This window comes from Eucyclogobius newberryi, unplaced genomic scaffold (genome assembly GCF_026437365.1).
Source record: "Eucyclogobius newberryi isolate DKJ021-1_F unplaced genomic scaffold, fEucNew1.0.hap1 SCAF_16, whole genome shotgun sequence".
NCBI lineage: Eukaryota > Metazoa > Chordata > Actinopteri > Gobiiformes > Gobiidae > Eucyclogobius > Eucyclogobius newberryi.
The window spans coordinates 6,753,642-6,774,608 of record NW_027315790.1 but is presented as its reverse complement, the minus strand read 5'-3'; the positions used below and the strand labels follow the sequence as shown (position 1 = coordinate 6,774,608).

The 20,967-nt window shown below is 41.7% G+C and overlaps 1 protein-coding gene across 1 annotated transcript in view; it reads left to right on the top strand.

The window, feature by feature from the left end:
• The window catches only part of LOC140361624 (ubiquitin-conjugating enzyme E2 E2-like), a 113,546-nt gene extending 95,038 nt beyond the window's left edge, over nucleotides 1-18,508 (top strand). Inside the window, exons 5-6 of the mRNA XM_072447363.1 lie at nucleotides 499-646; nucleotides 16,252-18,508. Coding sequence (XP_072303464.1) covers nucleotides 499-646; nucleotides 16,252-16,349 — 246 coding nt within the window. The 3' untranslated portion in view covers nucleotides 16,350-18,508. The remainder of the gene's footprint in view (nucleotides 1-498; nucleotides 647-16,251) is intronic.
• The last annotated feature ends 2,459 nt before the right edge of the window (nucleotides 18,509-20,967 follow it).

Sequence of the window (20,967 nt, the reverse complement as noted above, 5' to 3'; positions counted from 1 at the left end):
CTACAGAACCATTTAAAAGGGAACAGTCATTACTATAGATGACAAACTGAGACACAACACCAGACTCCACAAGTGCAAGACACAATTTTGAGATTTTAATTTATTATAAATAAATAAAATGATAATAAAATAAATAAAATTGTGCTTCAATTCACAATTTTGCCCTCATAATCAGTGTTGGGCTGTATCTTGTTACAAACTCCAGGATTACTGAAATAAATTCCCACAAAAATAATGCAATAATCTAGATTTTGACCTAGTTATTTGTGTGTTACCTGTAGAACTGTGTCCTAAACTGTATAAGACATAGACAGATCGCTCACTGCATTATCTTTTGGTGACAGACTCATATCAGCTGTTAACCAAAACAAACACAACTTGTCATACATGATTGTACATGTCGACTCTGCTGTATGTCTCATCCCATCCCTCGTCTCATTACTTCAAAATACACCGGCTGTGACAAACCTTGTCCTAATGGTGTGCTTCTGTTTCCAGGTGACGTTCCGCACCAGGATCTACCACTGCAACATCAACAGTCAGGGTGTGATCTGTCTGGACATCCTGAAGGACAACTGGAGTCCAGCCCTGACCATCTCCAAGGTCCTGCTGTCCATCTGCTCCCTGCTCACCGACTGCAACCCTGGTGAGAGAGAGAGACACACACACGCACACGCACACACACGCACACGCACACGCACACACACACACACAGTAGAACCATTGCACTTGTACCACTGTGTGACTTTGGTCGGCCCTCTCACTAGGACTGGACTATAATGACACAAATGAATATGTTTTTTAAGAACCCGATGGTGAAAGGCACCTGTAACATCATATAACAGTAATAAAACCAGTAAGTATACATTTAGAAGATTGTCAGTGTCACTCAACAAGCGTCTAACTGACTATTGTCCAGGTTGCTCTTTCAATGTTAAACAGACAGATAAACAATAACGTCCTATAAATAAAGCAGACTCGTGAGCGTTTGAAGCTTCTGTCATAAATAAGTGGTGGAAATGCCTTTGCTCTGTCATACCTTGAGCCTACTTTAGCCCCGACAGGTGAGTGACGTGTCCTTTCTGCCTGCACATTACCCAGCGGAGTGTGTCAGTGTGGCTCTGTGTGTCCGTGCACATGAGGAATACATCGCCGGGGAGAACGGCAGTCACACAAACACACACAAAGACTGCAGAGAGATAATGTTACGCTTTTCAAAATAACAAATGTTACTTCTGTCTGGAGAGACTCAAACAGACACTGACAAATGAGGCGCTTAGTGGAATTATTATATTTATGTGTGTTTGTATGGTTAAAATGAGTCGCTTTTATCCTGCCAGGAAGAGTGTAATGGATGTTTAATGCCCGGGAGAAGATGGTGAGGCTGAGGAGGCTGATAGTTCTGCAGCTCTGGTGGAGGCGGGATAAAGGAGAGTTGCGTCAATGAGCTAAAACGACAAAGGAAAAAGAGAAAAGAAAGGGTGTATTTACAGTTCATGGACATCTGGAGAGAGAGGCAATGGTAGCAGTCTCCAGCGGTGGTCAAATGGTTTTCATCATGCAGTATCTCACTAACAGGACTTTCTCAGGAACACTGTGTGATATCTCCTCCTCTGTTGCTCCTCTCTCCTATGGTGTCCCCCAGGGTTCTATACTTGGACCTATTCTGTTGTCATTGTACATGCTGCCCCTTAGTCAACTCGCCTCCAGACACAACATGCATTTCAAATCCATTCCTACGCAGAAGACATTCAGGTCTACCTTCCTGTGATTCTGAGTGAAAGATCTGTCCACAGTTGCCTGGAGGACATTAAGCAGTGGCTCTCCCAGAACATTCTTCACATTAACGAAAACAGACCAGATCCTGTTCAGCCCATGAAGACACACCCAGTTTTGGGCTGTCAACACCAAAATCCTCTGTGTCATCTTTGATCCTGGCTTGAGATATTACAAACAGACATTTGAGAGCCTTGAGTTCAATTTAAAGGTACATTATGTAACATTTGTGGTAGAAGGCCTGGCACCTGCTTGTCTCCTGCTTTATGTCATTATACTAGTGTAACGTGACAATACAACATTTCAAACTCAATTTCAATACAAAGGAATATACTTGATTCTTGATACCAATTTATATACAACAATCCCATGTCAAGACTGATATTTTAAACATAAAATAGATTAGGAGGTCACAGGCTGTATAACATTATTGCACAACTCCCAAAAAGTGCTTGTACAGATAAAGTCACAAGAATACATTGCACCTGCCCAATAAGATTCAGTACTTTACTATAATAAAAGACTATCTTTGAGTGTAAACAAGTACAAATAATTGAACTGCTTTATGTTACCATGTGGTTGCATACAAGTTCTGATAAAGCTCAGGATCAGGTTTCATTTATCCTATTTATGTGGGTTTTTTTCAAGTCAAGTTTCAATAGTAGTTTTAGTGTTGATTAGTGTATATATATTGTGAGTGGGTGAACATTTCCGGGGTTTGGAGCGGTGAGAAAGGCCGTTGTTTTAAAGGGGGCAATGATGAAACAGTTTGAATTCACAGCAGCAGCGAATGGATAAGGATCTGAGTGCGGTTGAGATTATTCACACAAGTCGCCGGTCGTTCATCATCCTGATTATATTTCTACTGTGCTCGAAATGAAAAGAAACCCAAAACGATATGTGGAATTAATAACTCCAGCCCAAATGGTCTTGTTCGCTTTTGTGTTCTGACCATAATAAGACTTTGTTGAAACGTGTAAGTATTTTTATCTTTGGAATTATGTGGTGAAAAGCCATATTTGATTAACTCTCTATAATACAGTATTGTAGGGAATGACACTTACTGCAGTTGAAGGTGCAGTTTTGATGTGTCGTGAATACTTCCTCCAGACTGATAAATGCCTCTCCATGGAGATGAGAAACATTATATCAGTACAAACATTAGTATTATAGTTGTAACAATAATTGAAATATATTCAATATTGTATTGTCAAAAGTCGCACAATAATATTGAATTATTTGCAGTAATGACTACATTTTTAAGCACTTTTATACCTCTATTATTTGTAAAATGGCTATATTTATTCGTGCTTTCAAGGCATTTTTAAAACATCAAAACAACACGTGTACAATTCTGTCTCCTCAACATATCTCAATAAATATCATACTGTGAGATGTATATCGTGGTAATATCGTACTAAGAGATTTGGATTTTGTTACCTCTCTATTCTAGATCATTAAAAACTACATAACATAATAACATAGCAAGAGAACTAAAATTATTTTTCTTGTATACAATTCATTTATTCATGCTAGCCATTTTACTGTGTACATTTTTACCTTTTCTTTATAATCAAAACATACAGAACATATAACAGGACCAGAGAGCAAAAGACTAAGAAAAAATGACAAGTAGGACATAATAAACAATTAAATTTAGTTAAATTAGTATAAAATCAACATTTCCCATTTAGTCTAATTCTACGTACATGTTCATCATCATTAACCTTATTTCAAACACTTACAATAGAAATTAACAGACAAACATACAACAACAAACAAACAAACAAACGTAAAAATAGGGTACATCATCTTTTTCTGTAAAGGTTCAATGAAAACACTGTAAACGTTTACAATTTTGAGATAACCACTTACTTTTTTATGCACATATTTGAATCCTTTCTTGTTAATTTGTTATGGAACTGTAGCATCATATAATATGTGGAAGTTGGTGCAGAAGAATAAAGCAAGAAAATAGTTTGATTAAGCTATTTAATATATTTTAATTTAGTCATATTTAATCCGACAGCCAAGGTCACACTCGATTGTGATGTGAATAATAGTCATCATTTTGTGGTTAATGACTCAGAGTTTTGAGTTTGCAGCGCTGTATCTCATTATAATGTCTTTTAGCAATTAATCAATCCATTATTAATCTTGTTTATGTGACCTCCGTTTGATACTATGAAAAACTGGCACATTTCAAAACAAATTCAATCAAATACAGCCTGAAAACATCCGTGGGGAAACTGTGAATCCTTATGGTGTTATTGTTATTTGGGTTGGCGGTGCATTCTGACACCGAGTCTCTGGGAGCAGACAGCGGCAGAAGTGGTGAGAAATGGACACATATGAGGCTAAATTGACTTTTTTGAGCTCGTAACCATGGTCTCCCTCATCAAAAACATACCTGGAGTTGTATTTAGCTTCATTCACACTTTTAATTCATCCTGTTTTGTAAGTCCTCTCCCTCTGAGCCTCACGAAACACTGTCAGGGGCAAGCTAGGTTTCTTCATCTCCCCTTCAGCCAGTAGATGGAACTCTAACTCAATTCCTGAAGTGGGAAATACCTGACTGATAGGAAGTAATGTATAGTAACATGTTTATAGAAGAATTACTTTACAAATAATGCACAATATGTGTCCTTTATGTCTAATATAGCCTCGAAACCTCAATGGGGAAACTGGTATTGTATTTTGGTACTGGTATTTCTTGTGACACCAAGTCTGTTACAAACGTCTGTCAAAGTTAGCGGCGGCTGTAAATAATGGGCTCTTCAAAATAAAAGTCTCACATCTGCTCGCCCGTTTCCCCGCATGTGGAGAAAGGACAGGCGATTTGAGTGGTGAATGGCGTGAAAGGTTGATTGTGGCAGACCCGCGCTGATAGCCTCCCGCGCGCTCTCGGCGGGGATGGCTCCTTTGATAAAGATTCACCTCCTCTTTCTCTGCAAAATGAGATGGCCCCGGCGTCCTCCTCCCCTTCCCCCCCGCCTCCCCCTCGGCCCCTTCACTCCGAACGTCCCCACAGCGGTATAACATTTTCACACGTCGCCGAGATGAAATGAACTGATGCCTCAGACACAAAAGAGCTGTGATGGACAAGCACGTTCTTTGATGCGGGTCGGGCTGTCTGGTTCCTTCTTTCTTTACACCAGGATTCTGGTTCGCTAATCTGGCTCAGCAAAATAACATCTTTTTCCTGATATTGACCTGTTTGCACAAAGGATTAAGTCAGTAAAGGTGACATGGGGAATATCAATTTTGTTTTGAAATGGGTTTTTTAAAAAGGGATTTAATGTCATCCTTGTTTACTTGCTTCATGGTGCAGTTTTTCACATCTGTGGAAAGTCATTTGTGCAAAATAAGCCTTTTAGGTAAATAGTGTTGTTGCCCAGTATTTGTACACAGAGTGGATTTGAAATGTAGACCGTTACATTCATTATTTTTTTGTGTGTTAAAGAAGAACTAATTATGTCACCATTTGGCATACGTCATGTTGGAATTTTAATATAAATTGGATGAAACAATTAAATTCTCTTGTTTGTTTGTTTTGTAGTTAAAGGGGCTGTATTTTTCTGTGTTAAGAATGTGAAAACGGTCGCTGTAAACAGTTTGGAGCAGTTTAAATTCATTGCAGACTCGCCTAATACATTCTGAGCACCCTAATTATTCACCACAATGACTTTATAAGCGCTTTACACAACTTTCAGAGCTCAGAGCAGAGTTTTACCTTAACTTTGAAGCAAACAACAACTAGCATGCTAACAGCGCTTCCTGCTTTTCAGATAATAAAATGCTCTATAATTGGATACAGACAGCACACAGCGCTCTCATTTTCATCCAAATAGCTGCTTTTCAAATATATCTGTGCTGGGGCAAAACAAAACCTTTAATGTAGCTTTTTCTTTCACAAAAACAACGTTGTATCACTCATTGTTTTACATTATTTTGCAGAAGGTCTCTGTAATAAATACTTTTCCCATCTTGGGTTGTCAAAAGTATCAGAAATCAGATTCTAATCAATACTAAAACTCGTATCAAAACTAGATACTCATTTCACATCAACGTTTTTTCATTTAAAAAAAATTAATCAAAACCAGAATAAGACCACAATGATTAATAATGAAACTATTATTCTGTGTTGAGAATGACAGCGCTGTGACTTGATGACAGTCATTGATGTAAGAAGAGAACAGCTCTGCCTTGTGTTTGTTTATCAAGCTCTCATTGGCAGTTTGCCTTGATTATCAGATCAAGTATTCACCGATTCATATTACACCGTGTCAACACTCAATCAGGAAAAGGATTTCAGGAACTTTGCCTCTTATTAGTGGAACAAAACACAGAGACTAGTTAGATTAGATCATCTTATGCCTTTTAATGCCTTCAAGTGTGGTTTTATACATTAGTTTTGTTATGTTTTATTGATTGTTTTATTGACATTTTTTTCCAGATATTCTGTTACTGTTTGTTTTGTATTCAACAGAGTACTCATGAAAAAGAGAGTTTCTCTCATTGAGTTTTTTCCCCTGTATAAATAAATCAATTGCATTTTTATTATTAGTGTGGTATCAAAATCAGTATCAAGAATCAAGTATATTCCTTAGTATCTAAATATTACATTTTAGTATAGCAATCCCGAAATCTCCTTTTAACCTGCAATATTAGCATCCCAAATTCAACACATCAGTTTGACTTACACTTAAAATGTGAATTTGACTTGTGCTGTGACAGGTTTACAACCAAAATCATTGCCACATTTATAATCTACTCTTCTGATATTGACATTCACTGCCCAGGCGTCCTCTGCATCCTCCTCTCCCACTGCCACGCCTTTAAAACCAACATTTGCTCTTATATTTTATTTATTAGCACATGGTGTTTACACAGGCAGCGGAGCATTGCCTCCGACATCCAATTACCTGCCCCCGGTCTAAAACGCTCGACAAACCTCCGCCCCAACCACCGCTCATCAGCATGCACGGAGACTTTATTACCACGGTAACACCATAACTCAGCCAAACGGCGCACTCTGGCTTGTATCGGATGACAAACGATATGGTGAACATTTTTATTGACAGTGGAATCAAATTGGTTTGGCGTTGTAAATCAGAGGTGATCACGGCGATCATGGTGAGCTTTGTGAACGGCTTTACCAACGTGGGCAGACTGAACTGGAAATGTATGACTTCAAGAACAGCATTTATAAAAGATTTGGTGTCTCAAGTAAGAAAATGAGATTATTATAAGGGGAGAATATTCACCATAGTCATTTTTTTTTTAATTCATACTATTGTTTTAACGCTTCAACTTGCAAATATTCACTGTATTTTAGAATTTTAGGTTACAGGTTTAGTAATTCGTAAATTGTAGTAGTGTACAATTGTACTGTAAATATAAATATACTGTTTACTGTAAATTTGGAGGGATAGGATTAGCAGAGGTAAAAAGAATAATTATTTTCGTACACAATGAACTAAAACATTTCTCTTCGAAGTCAGTTGATTGAAACCATTAATGTTCATTATTAATTAAATCTATTAAAAGGTGCAGGTCTTCTTGACACCACAATGAGTGAAATAATGTTCCTTATACTGTTTTAATCTCCTGAGTGCACAGGACACATGCTTTTTCCAGCTGATGCTCACACGTCCGTGCGCTTCACTTATACTGTCACTTCCTCCTCCTTCCTGCCACGGGACGCTTTCTGGACCATTTTATATGAAAGATTGGACACTTTCTTTATCTTTACTTGGACAAACTGCGATGGATGTTGATCTGGAAGAGGTTGGATCACATTAGTGTTGGCTCCTGGCTTTGGCTGTCTCTTTATGACGACATCCATTGGCTTTTACCACCCCCTGGAAACCCAAAATAGTCCCTCATTACCGTCCTGCTTTGCTTTTTTGGTGGATTCAACCTTCTTCAGCCTTTCACGTTTGTGTGCTGACACGCTTGGACTCCGCAGACACATGTGCGTGCCATACCGTAACAGAGCAAATTATTCATCCCTAATCATAATACTTAACTTATCTTAAATCAGAAGCAAACCAGTGGAACAATCGGAATGAAATGGGAATAAACCAATAACTAATATAGGGGTGAATAAATACTGAACCGGTAACTACAGAACAGGACTATACAGATCTTAAAAACATGTGGGACTAAACCAAGACAGAATTGTCCGTTTAACATGGAAGAAATGGGCATTTTCATGTCTTAAATTAACCAGAACTGAAACCAGGTCTTAACAAGGTCTACAAATAATCACTTTACCACATCAAGAAATGAACAGTACTAAACCAGGTCTTCAAGACAAATTTAGATTAACCAGGACTAACTTACTACTTACTACTCCTAAATCAGCAGTTAAATCAAATCGAGCTACATGCTACAATCTTCTGCATTGTCCCTGTACCACAAATAGAATGGCCACAGATTGAGAATCACTCGGCTATAGACATTGGTCATCATGGCTCCCTGTTGGCTCGTATATTGATCTGTCTGACGCTCACCTCGCTTTGGGTCAATTTCTCGTCACACGCTGTCTGAGAAGCCTGGGAGAGGTTTTTCCCCATCCTTTCCGAGCGGCGAGCTGAGCAAACGGCACTAATCCTTCCAGGGTTTCAATGATGGAGGTTTTTACAGGCTTACAGGCAGATTTCTGCATCAATGGGCCCCTGCGTATCAAGACTTGGTAGCTTTAGGCGGCAAGAGCTGACTTCATTGTCAACAAATGCCAGCGAGCCTGTTTTTCTTGTCCTCTATCCAAATTTGGTTCTTGTAATAAAGTACTTTGTTGTGAGGAGACAGGCCCGGTGCTGTTTGAAAGCCTCCTGTTTAACCTGTTTTAGAACCTGTCCATTTCAGATGATTCTGTGCAGCATTTGTAGATCCTATAGGATGGTGTCACATCACAACGTTCTAGATGAATAAAAGAGATACAGTCTGCATTGCGTCATAGTGGGGCCCGTGGTCTAGTGTGGGTGAAACCTGTCATAAAGTCTGCATTTGCTCTTAGTCGTAGTTGAACAGTGGGTGTCAGAGCAGCTCCTCTACATTTAAATGATTGCTTCCCCCACAGATGTCCATTAGCAGGTGTTCCCTCGGTTACTGACTGTATGTATTGAGCTGGAATACAGGTTAGAATTCTATGGTGGAATTAGCTTTTTAACTGTCAGATTTTTAGACCTGGTTTAAGCTTCATATCTCTGTGATTACTGGACCTATCCACGTGAAACAGCAACTGTCACAAAGTTCAATGTCTTCTGTGTCAGGATAAATAAACAAACGTGAAATACAGTAGTGTCAGAAGATTGAGCCGTTATTCAACCCCAAACACATGATTCTTGTCAGTTTAAAGGAGGGTGTCCGGTTTGGGGACCACCAGGATCTCATTTCTGCTCTTTGAGGATGATGTTGTCCTGACGGCTCCATCAAACCTGGACCTGCAACATGCACTGGGACGGTTTGCAGCCGAGTTTGAAGCAGCTGGGATTAAAATCTACACCTCTAAATCCCAGGCCGTGGTTCTTAATTGGTGGGTTTAAGCGTCCTAGTGAGGAAAGGATGGAGCGTGAGATTGACAGGCGCATCGGTGCAGCCTCTGCAGCGTCTGCAGGGATGCGCTCGTCGTATTGGACAGAACAATCGAAAGGCAAGGAGAGGAGCCAGCTGTGGTGGCTCGGGCATCTGTTCCAGAGTCTCCTGGAGGCCCCAGGGAAGACGCAGGACACACTGGAAGGACTATGTCTCTCTGTGGATCTAAGTCCCTGCTTAGACTGCTGCCCCCGTGATCCAGCCCCAGCCGGATAAGTGGAAGAAGATGGGTGGATGTAAGGATTTAAAATATGAGATTAATATGACAGGTTTGTGGACCAAATCCTTTAGATTCAACATCATGGATCATACATTTTAATATATCTTTCAAAAACAGCAAATCTCCTACAGAGCTAAATAGCCACTGCCCTCCTTCTGAAATTATGACATCATCAAACTAGAATATGAACATGTCCTATAGATACACTTCTTGTTGAATTGTATTATATTATAGCTGTTATTGTTTTTCAAGGTTCCATTTTAATGTACTATTTTCTCACTGCTGGATAAACTCTTTAATGAGAAGTGTTTGTCTCTTACAGGGCCGGCCCAGCCTATAAGCGAACTAAGCAGCCGCGTAGGGCCCCGAGGCGTTAGTAGGGCCCCCAATCTGGCAACCCGTCTTATGCGAAGTGCAAGCGCAGCGTGCGCCACTAGTGTAGTAGCGCTGCTGGCGCGGCAGCGCACACAGCGGTAACATATAACGCACAAACCGCATTTATTTGTAATCAAATCAAATCAAATCAATTTATTTTTGTAAGGCCCAAAATCACAACAACAGTTGCCTCTGAGGGCCACAGGGAGAAATGAATCAACAATGTCTGTTGTGGCGATGGAGTCAGACAATGTCTGTGGTGGCGAGGGACGATGTCCCAGGGTCCTCTGTCCTTAGACTCTCCTTCTCGGCCAGGAAAAACTACAAAAAAAACCTCTTTGGGAAAAAAGCGTAGAAACCTGGAGGAGTTCCAGTGAAGGAGAGATCCGACTCTCACAGACGGACACGAGGAGACTGGAGCTGGACCCACTCTTCAGGCAGATGAGGGACCGACTGAGGCGAACTGGACCCACTCTTCAGATGAGGGACCGACTGAGGCGAACTGGACCCACTCTTCAGGCAGATGAGGGACCGTCGGAGGCGAGCTGGACCCACTCTTCAGATGAGGGACCGACTGAGGCGAACTGGACCCACTCTTCAGGCAGATGAGGGACCGTCGGAGGCGAGCTGGACCCACTCTTCAGGCAGATGAGGGACCGTCGGAGGCGAGCTGGGCCCACTCTTCAGGCAGATGAGGGACCGTCGGGGGCGAGCTGGACCCACTCCTCAGGCAGATGAGGGACCGTCCACACAGGGCAGGGACCACTTCACCAGGGGAGGGGCATCTGGGTCCACAGGTCCTCAGGAGTGAGAGAAAGAAAAGAAGGCGGTAAACAATTTGCAAGTGGAATCAAAAAATAAATATTGTTTGATAGCATAAGTAGTCAGAAGAAGAAGAGGATAGTGCTCAAGCTGCCATACTTCCCCCAGCACAGTTACTCCTAGGGCAGCGTAGCTAAAGCTGTGGGTTTATGTTTCTGTTCCTAACTAGTCTGACCATAAGCGATTTCGAAGAGGAACGTTTTAAGCCTGGACTTAAATGAAGAGACTGTGTCAGCATATTTAACATGGGTCGGGAGACCCATGTTAAATATGCAACCAAGACACCAGACCTGCGCTGATTGGGCAACTTCATTGTGCGCGAGCAGAAGAGCAAAACATAAACACAACAGAACGTGGTCCCTGCGTGGTCCTCATGTCCAGAGGAATATATCCCCCCGATGCCGAAAAACGAAAGAAGAAACTTCTTGACGATGTAAAGAAACTGCAAACTCAACAACACTCTCCAGGTATTGAACTTCTCTTACAAAGAGACGGTTAATGCTGCTGTTTGAAACAACACGATTCTGTCACGTTAGTTCGATCAGGCTGGAGGCGACGAGAGCTCTGCACCGCGCATAATAATATGTGTGAATGAAAGATAATAAGCTTAACATTTACACCAGCCCGGTAGTGTGAGCTGCAGGTGAGGCCGGTGAGAGGCGTCTATGGCCCGGTCACTAAGAGGCGGAGATCCGGTCCGGACGAGCGCCGTCTCGTCCAGAACCTCTGACGTGAGACTTTAGAGCGAACAGTGTGCGGCCCCTGTCCCGGGCCCCTGTCCCGGGCCCCTGTGCAGCCTCAGTCAAAGATGAGCTGGTTTGAGTTTGCGTCCCTCTCTCTCACATCACCATGTTGTTGTTGTTGTTGTTGTTTTATGGCGGTTGGCATCCAATTGTTGCATTACCGCCTGACTTTATTCCTCAGACTTTTCGTAGTCCTCATGTGAGATCAATCGTGACTCGTGATGTCTGTTTTACTTTGACTTCTTAACGTGGAATGAGAGGAACGTAAAGGTTTATGCACGTCAGGTCCATCAGCCAATCACATCGCAGCATTGTTTCATGCAGGAGTCCAGTGTGTGATGTTCTAATCAGAACAAACATTTATATTGTAATTCACTTTTAATAGAGCAATAAAACATTTCAATTTATTTAAAAAGCATCATTAGACTATTTGTTATAAATTATAATAGATAGTGAAAAATAACCAGACATATTATGATTATGTCTGTTAAAGAATAATACTATATATTTTTATACAAAAGTGGCAAAGTTGCAGAAACGCAGTCTCTTCACTATAGCTAGGTTTGGACCTTCACTTCTAGTTCTGTTCATTCTCTGGGAATAACATGTTTGCACTGTTTTATCAGTGTTAATTGTTAATCAAGCAATGCTTATGCCATTTGTTTAATTTAATATAACTTGTTTTGTCACTTTGGCAAGAAGGAACAGTTGGGAGCTGTAAAAGATAAATTAGTAAGGACAACTATTACTATTAAAATGAATCAATTTGACCATAATTATTTTTCATAGCCAATATTGTATTGAGTAATTAAGTACACTAATGTATTACTAACTGGCTTTAGTCATTTTCACCTGGCACAGTTTCATCACATCATCATTTTATAGCATTACAACCTCAACATTTTACTCTTACTTTAGCCGGCTGGACCACATTAAAATGCAGCAGAAGACCCAAAAAAGGTCTGAAAATTTCTGGGGGAGACCCCCCAGACCCCCCTGTTCATTAATTTAAACTGCTAATGTGGCTGTCGACCCTTAATGCCCACAAATACGCCCAAAAACATATCTGGGACGTGTGTTATTTGTACAGGGAGTAGAGGTGATGTCAGCGGAATACCAAGTTGCATTGTGGGATTTAAGTTATCAATATTTGAGCTTGTGAGGTGCTGAGAATAAACTAACTGGCAAACAGATGCCCTGGAGTTTTGGTGCTTTGTTTGCGTTGAAGAAAGTTCCCATATGTGAATTGTTTACTGACAATGGCAATAAAACTGATTCTGATGACGTGGTGAGGGGCCCCCAAAAATGTTTTCGCTTAGGGCCCCCTGAAGGCTTGGGCTGGCCCTGGTCTCTTATTGTGAGTTTTGCGACTCAAAGTGATATTTTATTACAAAAACAATCTTTTCAACAGTTGCTCAGCTTTGCACGTTCAAAGGGTTTAGTAACTATTCATGGGTTTCAGGCATAAGAATTCCTTCCTGATTTGAAGGACATGGCAACGGCCCTTCTTTGTTATACTAATAGTTCAAATCAACATATTATATCTTTTGAATGGGGAACAGCTTCCTTCAAAACAAGAAGGACGCCTTAGCCTGAAACCCATCAATACTGTAAATGGCCATTTTGGTGTCATTTTTTTTTTAAATAAATGCAGGGTTAGTGAGCTTCATGATCTTGTTTACCTTCATTATTGGTTCAGAAACGTTTATACAAATTTGCCCCTGATATATGTCTTACAGGCACACTATCAACCTCCAAACACCATAAACTGCTTTCCTCAATCTTCTGTCATCAATCCCATCCCACTTCTCACCAGCGCTTTGAGGCAGATTGAGGCAGCGGTGATTACATGCTTGACAAACTGATACCGCTGCCGCCCCATCTCTTAAAAAAGGAAAAGGAATAGAAAATCTTTAGTTGGCCGTCTCACCATGCACAGAACTCCATATCCCTCTGACAGCAGGAATCCCCGCGGCAGCTCATAAAAAATTCAAGATGACTTTTGGGTTGTCCACTGAGGGAGAGACACACAAAGGAAAGAAGAAGTGATGACATGTAGCTCACATGTTGTGCGATCGCAACAGCCTCAGGTGAATACTGTTATTGTGTCCTTGGGCAAGACACGTGCCCCGAATCGCCCCCAGTGTCTTCCTTGATGTAAAGCGCGTTGACGGTAGAAGAGAAGTGTACGGTAAAGAGCAGGACCAGAGCAGAAGCAGGACTAGAGCAGAAGCAGGACCAGAGCAGGACTAGAGCAGAAGCAGGACCAGAGCAGAAGCAGGACTAGAGCAGGACTAGAGCAGAAGCAGGACTAGAGTAGAAGCAGGACCAGAGCAGGACTAGAGCAGAAGCAGGACTAGAGCAGGACTAGAGCAGAAGCAGGACCAGAGCAGGACCAGAGCAGGACTAGAGCAGAAGCAGGACTAGAGCAGGACTAGAGCAGAAGCAGGACCAGAGCAGGACCAGAGCAGGACTAGAGCAGAAGCAGGACTAGAGCAGGACTAGAGCAGAAGCAGGACCAGAGCAGGACCAGAGCAGGACTAGAGCAGAAGCAGGACCAGAGCAGGACAAGAGCAGAAGCAGGACTAGAGCAGAAGCAGGACTAGAGCAGAAGCAGGACTAGAGCAGAAGCAGGACTAGAGCAGAAGCAGGACCAGAGCAGGACTAGAGCAGAAGCAGGACTAGAGTAGAAGCAGGACCAGAGCAGGACTAGAGCAGAAGCAGGACTAGAGCAGAAGCAGGACTAGAGCAGAAGCAGGACTAGAGCAGAAGCAGGACCAGAGCAGGACTAGAGCAGAAGCAGGACTAGAGCAGAAGCAGGACTAGAGCAGGACCAGAGCAGGACTAGAGCAGGACCAGAGCAGAAGCAGGACCAGAGCAGGACAAGAGCAGAACTAGAGCAGAAGCAGGACTAGAGCAGGACCAGAGCAGGACCAGAGCAGGACCAGAGCAGGACCAGAGCAGGACCAGAGCAGGACCAGAGCAGGACTAGAGCAGGACCAGAGAAAGACCAGAGCGGGACCAGAGCCGAAGCTGAACCAGAGCAGGACCAGAGCAGGACCAGAGCGGGACCAGAGCGGGACCAGTGCAGGATCAGACCAGGACCAGAGCCGAAGCTGGACCAGAGCAGGACAAGACCAGGACTGGAGCAGGACTAGAGCAGAACCAGACCAGGACTGGAGCAGAACCAGGACCAGACCAGGACCAGAGCAGGACCAGACCAGGACTGGAGCAGGACTGGAGCAGGACTAGAGCAGAACCAGACCAGGACTGGAGCAGAACCAGGACCAGACCAGGACTAGAGCAGGACTAGACCAGGACCAGGACTAGAGGAGGACTAGAGCAGAACAAGAGTTTTTTAACTTGTCCCGAAAAGGGAAAAAAAACTCCCAGGATGCCTCTGGTAGATCAGTATTTGGAGGGAAGGAGACGGCGATCCTAGGAGGGCTGATTATCTGTCATTCCCCCACGCTTTAATGAGATACGTGCCAACGGTCTCAGCCTGAGAGTCAGTGGGAGGAGGAGGAGAGATGGATGGATATTTTTAGGGTTTTCCAAAAGGGCTAGAGGGCTGGCTTTAAAAAAAGAAACTTAAGATTTTTGATGAGGCAAGACGCGGAAAGAGGAAGCAATAGTGTGTGGGTAGAAAAGGAAGGAGGAGGTTGTCGATCAAGTGTGTTTTGGTGTTAAAAGGAATGAGCTCATTTCATCTCAGCGGTGAAAGGAAACGCTAGCCAGGCTGGATGTGATGAGACGTAATGATCAAAAGATGTTAGACGTGGTGAGGAAAGGCTAATTTTGAGGCAAGACTTTCTAATGGAGACGTACACCAAGACATGGGCTCCATCGAGTATATGACATGATATTTATGTGTCACTACAGTCAGTACCAGAAGCACACAAATCTCAATTTAAAGTAAAGTTGGTTAACCTTTAGCTCAAATGCCAGTTTTACATGCTAATTATTATTATTAACAGTTACATTTAATAAGACCTAAACGTGGTGCCAGCCCAAGCCCTCTGGATTATTCATAACGAGTTTTTCCGGGCTATTGCTAATGGCTACAAGACGAAATACTGGGGACTGACTCCAGAGTCCTCCGAATGAAGTTACTAATTTACATGTGACTCAAACCAGTTTAGTATTCCACTATATCAAAAATAAATAATAGTGTCATAAAATGGTTTGTTTACTGACCTTTAGTGATCAGAGTTAAGTATCAGAAGCGCAATTGCACAATGGCACAAAACAACCCAAAAAAGTGTATTTTTCTGACTAACTAATAAATCTGGTTCATGCCAAAGCACAAGCCAATTTACCAGTGTTTGGCATCTGCGTCCACCTTCTGCTGCAAAGTCCAACTGGGAGCACTGTGTTCCTCCAGCATGACATTGGTTTTTCAGATGGAAAAAACAGCCATATGACCAGAAAAGTTTGAAGTGATGTAACATTAGAATGATTTCACCAAACATTGTTAATAGCCAGGTTTACATATTTTGTTAGTTAGTGGAGCCTATTATGTTAATGTGTGTGTGGGAACAGCAGGTGCAGCGCTGTGGGCAAACAGCTGACGCCTGCTGCCCACAATGAGCCACTGATCTATCCCAACATGCACATATCAAAGTATTGTAATATCATTGTTGTGTTTGTTCATTATATATGATACTCTTTTTCTTGAGACATGTTCTCATCTGTGTCTCTTTGTGTCCACAGCTGACCCTCTGGTCGGGAGCATCGCCACACAGTACCTGACCAACAGAGCGGAGCACGACAGGATAGCCAAACAGTGGACCAAGCGCTACGCCACATAGACTGATGTGTCACTGCTGTAACCCCTGAGCCCTGCAGCCCCCCCCGACCCCCCTTTGACCCCCCCGTCTGAGATCTATGGAAGCACACCCACTCTTCTCATCCACCGGACCCCAAAAGACGAACTGTTATCTGTTCCATACTGACTTGAAAGCTTCTTTTTTATACAGAGTCTATTGGGATTGTATTTTCCAATACACTGAATGTTGATATGGTCATGAAAAGCTTTAATACTGTTACTGTTCTTGTTGATGTTGATGTTCTTATTGTTAATATGGGGCTGGGGTTGTAGGAGAACTATCTGCATCTGTATTTAGATCGATGTGTGGCTCTTAAACTGTATGTTTTTATTAGTATGCATGTGTTAGGATGTGTGCATGCATGTAAACATTTGTAAAACAGTTGTATACAAGTGACATGTATTACATCACCCAGCCTTGTATATTGCCTTGTGTGGATTTTGGTTTGTTGGAAGCTACAGTTCAGCTGTTACATAAAAAGAAGGAAGAATCTTGTCTCACTAAACTTGTCTTCAAAATGCAGTAAGATCTTGTCAAACGACTTAAAGGCACCGGATATTTTTACTGCCTTAAAATGAGAAAAGCCGACTGGTTCATTTTAAACTTTCAGCCGTCCACATGTGTCGCTCACTAATGCGTTCACAGGGAATATTCACTGAGATGAGCCCAGAGCGAGTTTTGTCACAGTCAAGCTAACAAACATTAGCATGCTAACCACTTCGCGCAGAATAAAACTCTCAATAATTAGAGGCAGATAAAGTACATTTCCCCCCAAATAGATGCTTTCACAATATATATTGTACTGTGTTAAAACATAATTTACTTTATTACATGTAAAAATACTGGCTCTGTAACAGTGTGGATCAGTCACTCTTCAGTCTTAAGGGGAAATGCCACAGGCAAACTTATTTTCTACTCTTTTGGCATATAAACATTATCCAATCTGCACCTAAAGAAGTTTAATATTTAATTTAATCCACTTGTATCCATAGATTTATATGGGACCTTGTAACTTCTTGTAGAGACAAAGAAAAAGTAGCACCTAAACTCACCAAGCTTTATGATCTTGGACCTAACAAGATTTTGACAGATCTTACCAAACGTTTTGATCAAATTCTAAGCCAGATTTATTAAAATTTTAACACCAAAATGTTCACGCCAATTTTCAGTAGCTCTGGTTCAAATACTAAATAAGAAATCCCAAACCGCTGTTATTTTGTATCTAATTTAGGAACAAAATGAAACAAGAAATATAAACTATCCACGTTTCAGATGTATACATCCCAAATATGTGCATTTTTGACTATTGTTACACAAAATGCCTTATTCATAGATGAAAACATGACATGGTTAAAAGTGTGTACAATATTTTGAAATTGCGATCTCTAAATGTACATTTTTTCCCACTGCAGTGTCTCAGCTCTCAAACAAATTCAGAATCTGTGGATTGATTTCAGTATCGTCATGTTCAGTCATTATTGGCTTATTTTAGAGACTCGCCTCAGAGGTTCCCAAAGCTGTCTTTTCCACACTTAAACATTTGCTTCGCTTTATGAAAATATCAAACACCTTGTCACTCAGCAGCCTCAAAACCTCTTCCATCCATCTCCTGCCACCATTATTTCCTGTCATGTTTGTTTTTGCTGGTAACAACCCTCAGTTCCGCCTCATCTAAACACGTTCGCACAACTCACGCCATGAGCACGACTGTAGCTGGGATTTGCACACATCACACACAAGCCTTAGCACAACTCTCGGTACAAATCCACGTTTAGTTCTGCCGCAGCCACAGCCCCATATGGTATTGCATTGTTGATAACATTGTTGCCACCCTCCTTATCTAAAGTGTGCGTGTTTTCCTGTTTTACGTGACGGTATCATGTGGAGACGAATCGAGCCAGAGCTTTTAGTGAGTACGTGAGTGTTTCTCAGCTCCTGGTCAGTAGTAGTGCATGGCGTCCGGAGGCTCGCTGGTACCCTGAGGCTGCCGGTACCGTTTGTGTTGCCGGTACCGTTTGTGTTGCCGGTACCGTTTGTGTCGGGCAGGTCTGGCCATCACCGTGTATGACGACGATAGTGCTAGTTTGCTGTACATTTATTGCCTTGTGAGATACAATTAAACACTGGTTGTAATGTGATAAGTTGGTGTTTCCGTTCTTGTTTTTTCTGAATGTGTTGGGTTTGATTGTGACCACTTCCTGTTTCAGATGAGCAGACGGGGGGACGCCGAAGACGGTGCATCATACATTTGCTGAGCTTTCCTTTTCCTCTCATTTGGGGTATTTAAAAATAAAAACCGCCTGCATGTTCTGTTCTCATTTCGCAGGGTTTAAACTGAGTACAATGTTCAGGGGGAATCAGGGTCTGGATCAAGGACACAATAACGGCATCGAGGCATGTTTCCAATGGTTCACTTTGGAGCTGATTGGGAAGTGTTTCCACTGTCTTGAGAACTGCACCGGCTCATTTAAGCGGACCCTGAGAATCTAGCTTCCCCAGCGGTCTGACTCGCTTTAGGCTCCCAGAACACTGTAGAGCCAGATTATTGGATAAGAAACTCAAATGAAAAGAGAAAGAGAATATAATCATTTCTCACCAAACGCTAACTTGACCTTGTTGTAATCTCTATTTTACACTGATGCTAACTTCCATGTTGAGCTCACATGCTTTGCAAAATAAAGCTAGCACACTGCATAGGCTTTGGATAAAGAGACGTTAAAGCACAATCTGGAGACACCGAAAAGTGAAATAAATGTAGAAAAAGATGACACACTGGAAGTTGTGTCTTTGTTTAATCTTACTTTAGCCTCGCCTCACAATGACACAAAGTTACTATTACTAAACCTCTTTTTGGCTTCAGGATTAAAAAGTATAATTCAGACAATTTCATTTTATTTATTCAAAACACATGTGTAATGTTTAGGTGGCATCGTGGCAGACGCCTGTGAGCCAGGCCCAGCATGAGCATGGAAGCACAGGGCGCTCTTAAAGAAGCAGTCAAAATGAGGCTAATAACAGAATGCCCCAGTGCATCGTACCGGCAACCCCCTGGTTAGAAGGCAAACACTCGCTACATAATATTTGTCTTCTAAATAGTGCGAACTGATTAGATTGTATGTTGTACATTTTGAGGTTCTTTGGTTAATCAATAAAAACTGAGTAGATTAGATAGATATTGTGTGATATTGTGGCCTCCATTGGGATGTACATATACTGTATTTTCCCGATCGTTGTCCGCCAAAAAACTGTCGGGTGAAAGACCAAAGTGAGCAGCTGAATGGTTCTAAACTCTTATGTGTTTGATAGTCCAGATAAGCCCTGCTCCACTGGTGAACGTCTGTCAACACCAATCGAGGTCCTTGAATTAGCAGAATATTAACCTCAGACACAGACTCCTCGCTCAGCTGTGCGTCCGGTCGTGCTCAGGCTGCAGCTCATTCTCCTGAACAAACTGCAGAGTGTGACGGGGAAACGCACACGCCGGCCCGCACCGCTCAGTGTCTGCTGTATATGCATTTTTATAGCTGCATTTGACCATCATTTCAGCTGAGCTATCACCGCAGTGCAGCGGGCCCCCGAGGACCCTTCTCCAGCGCTGGAGCCAGCGTCTTGGTCAGGAGTACCAAGCTGGAGGATTACCCCAGTATCCAGAGTATCCAGGTCTGTGTACAGTGAGGTGAGACACTGAAATGACTGCACCATATGAGCACGTGACATGTATGTGACACCATTTTCACCCCTCGACCATTTGCCGAATGTCCCTTTCTCTAATACATACATATATATATAATAGTTTTAATAAGTTTTGTTATAGTTTTGGAACGTAAATAGTGATACTCTTGAAAAAATAAATACAGTTTAAAAGTAAAAGGTATTTCATGCAGGTTTTGGGAATAATATCAATAATGAAAATATCAATGTTTTTGGTAGCGATTAAAATCAGTTTATTCTTTTCATGTGATTTGAATATATATTTTTTTGTTTTCACAGAGCTGGGGCTTGAACTCAAACCTTTAGGCAGAAAGTCACCATGAATGTACTAGATATACTCCCAAAGTGTGTGAAAAGTACCTTCTACTTTTCAGTCCAGTTCAAAAGGTTAAGAGTAGAAAGTACAAATACCTGTGCTCAGATGAAGTAAAAGTAAAAACTATCCACTGTACAAATGACTCAAGTCAAGTTTAGATATCTAAAGTACAGTACTTTTACTTTTGTACTTGTTACTTTCCACTATAGATTAAAACCAGAATTGAATGAACTAAACTGACTCAACCTTGACTTAAAATGTGTTTGTATTTGGTCTCACGTGTTTACAATGATTTTGACAGTGTACTTTTGTATTGTAATTATTATCAGGAAGGTTTAGAGTTCAAAAGACTCTGATACGAAAGAGTTTTGATTATCACGGAAACACATTCAAGACAAGCTGTACATGAGCTGAATTGTTAAATATTATTCAAACAACTTCTCCCTGTTCAGTGACTAATCCTCAGACTTCACCCTCTTCATCATCAACCAAATGACGCAAACAGTCAAATATGTGCGAATAAAACAATGTTATTTAAATATTAAAAACACATACACACACATTCAAGTTGAA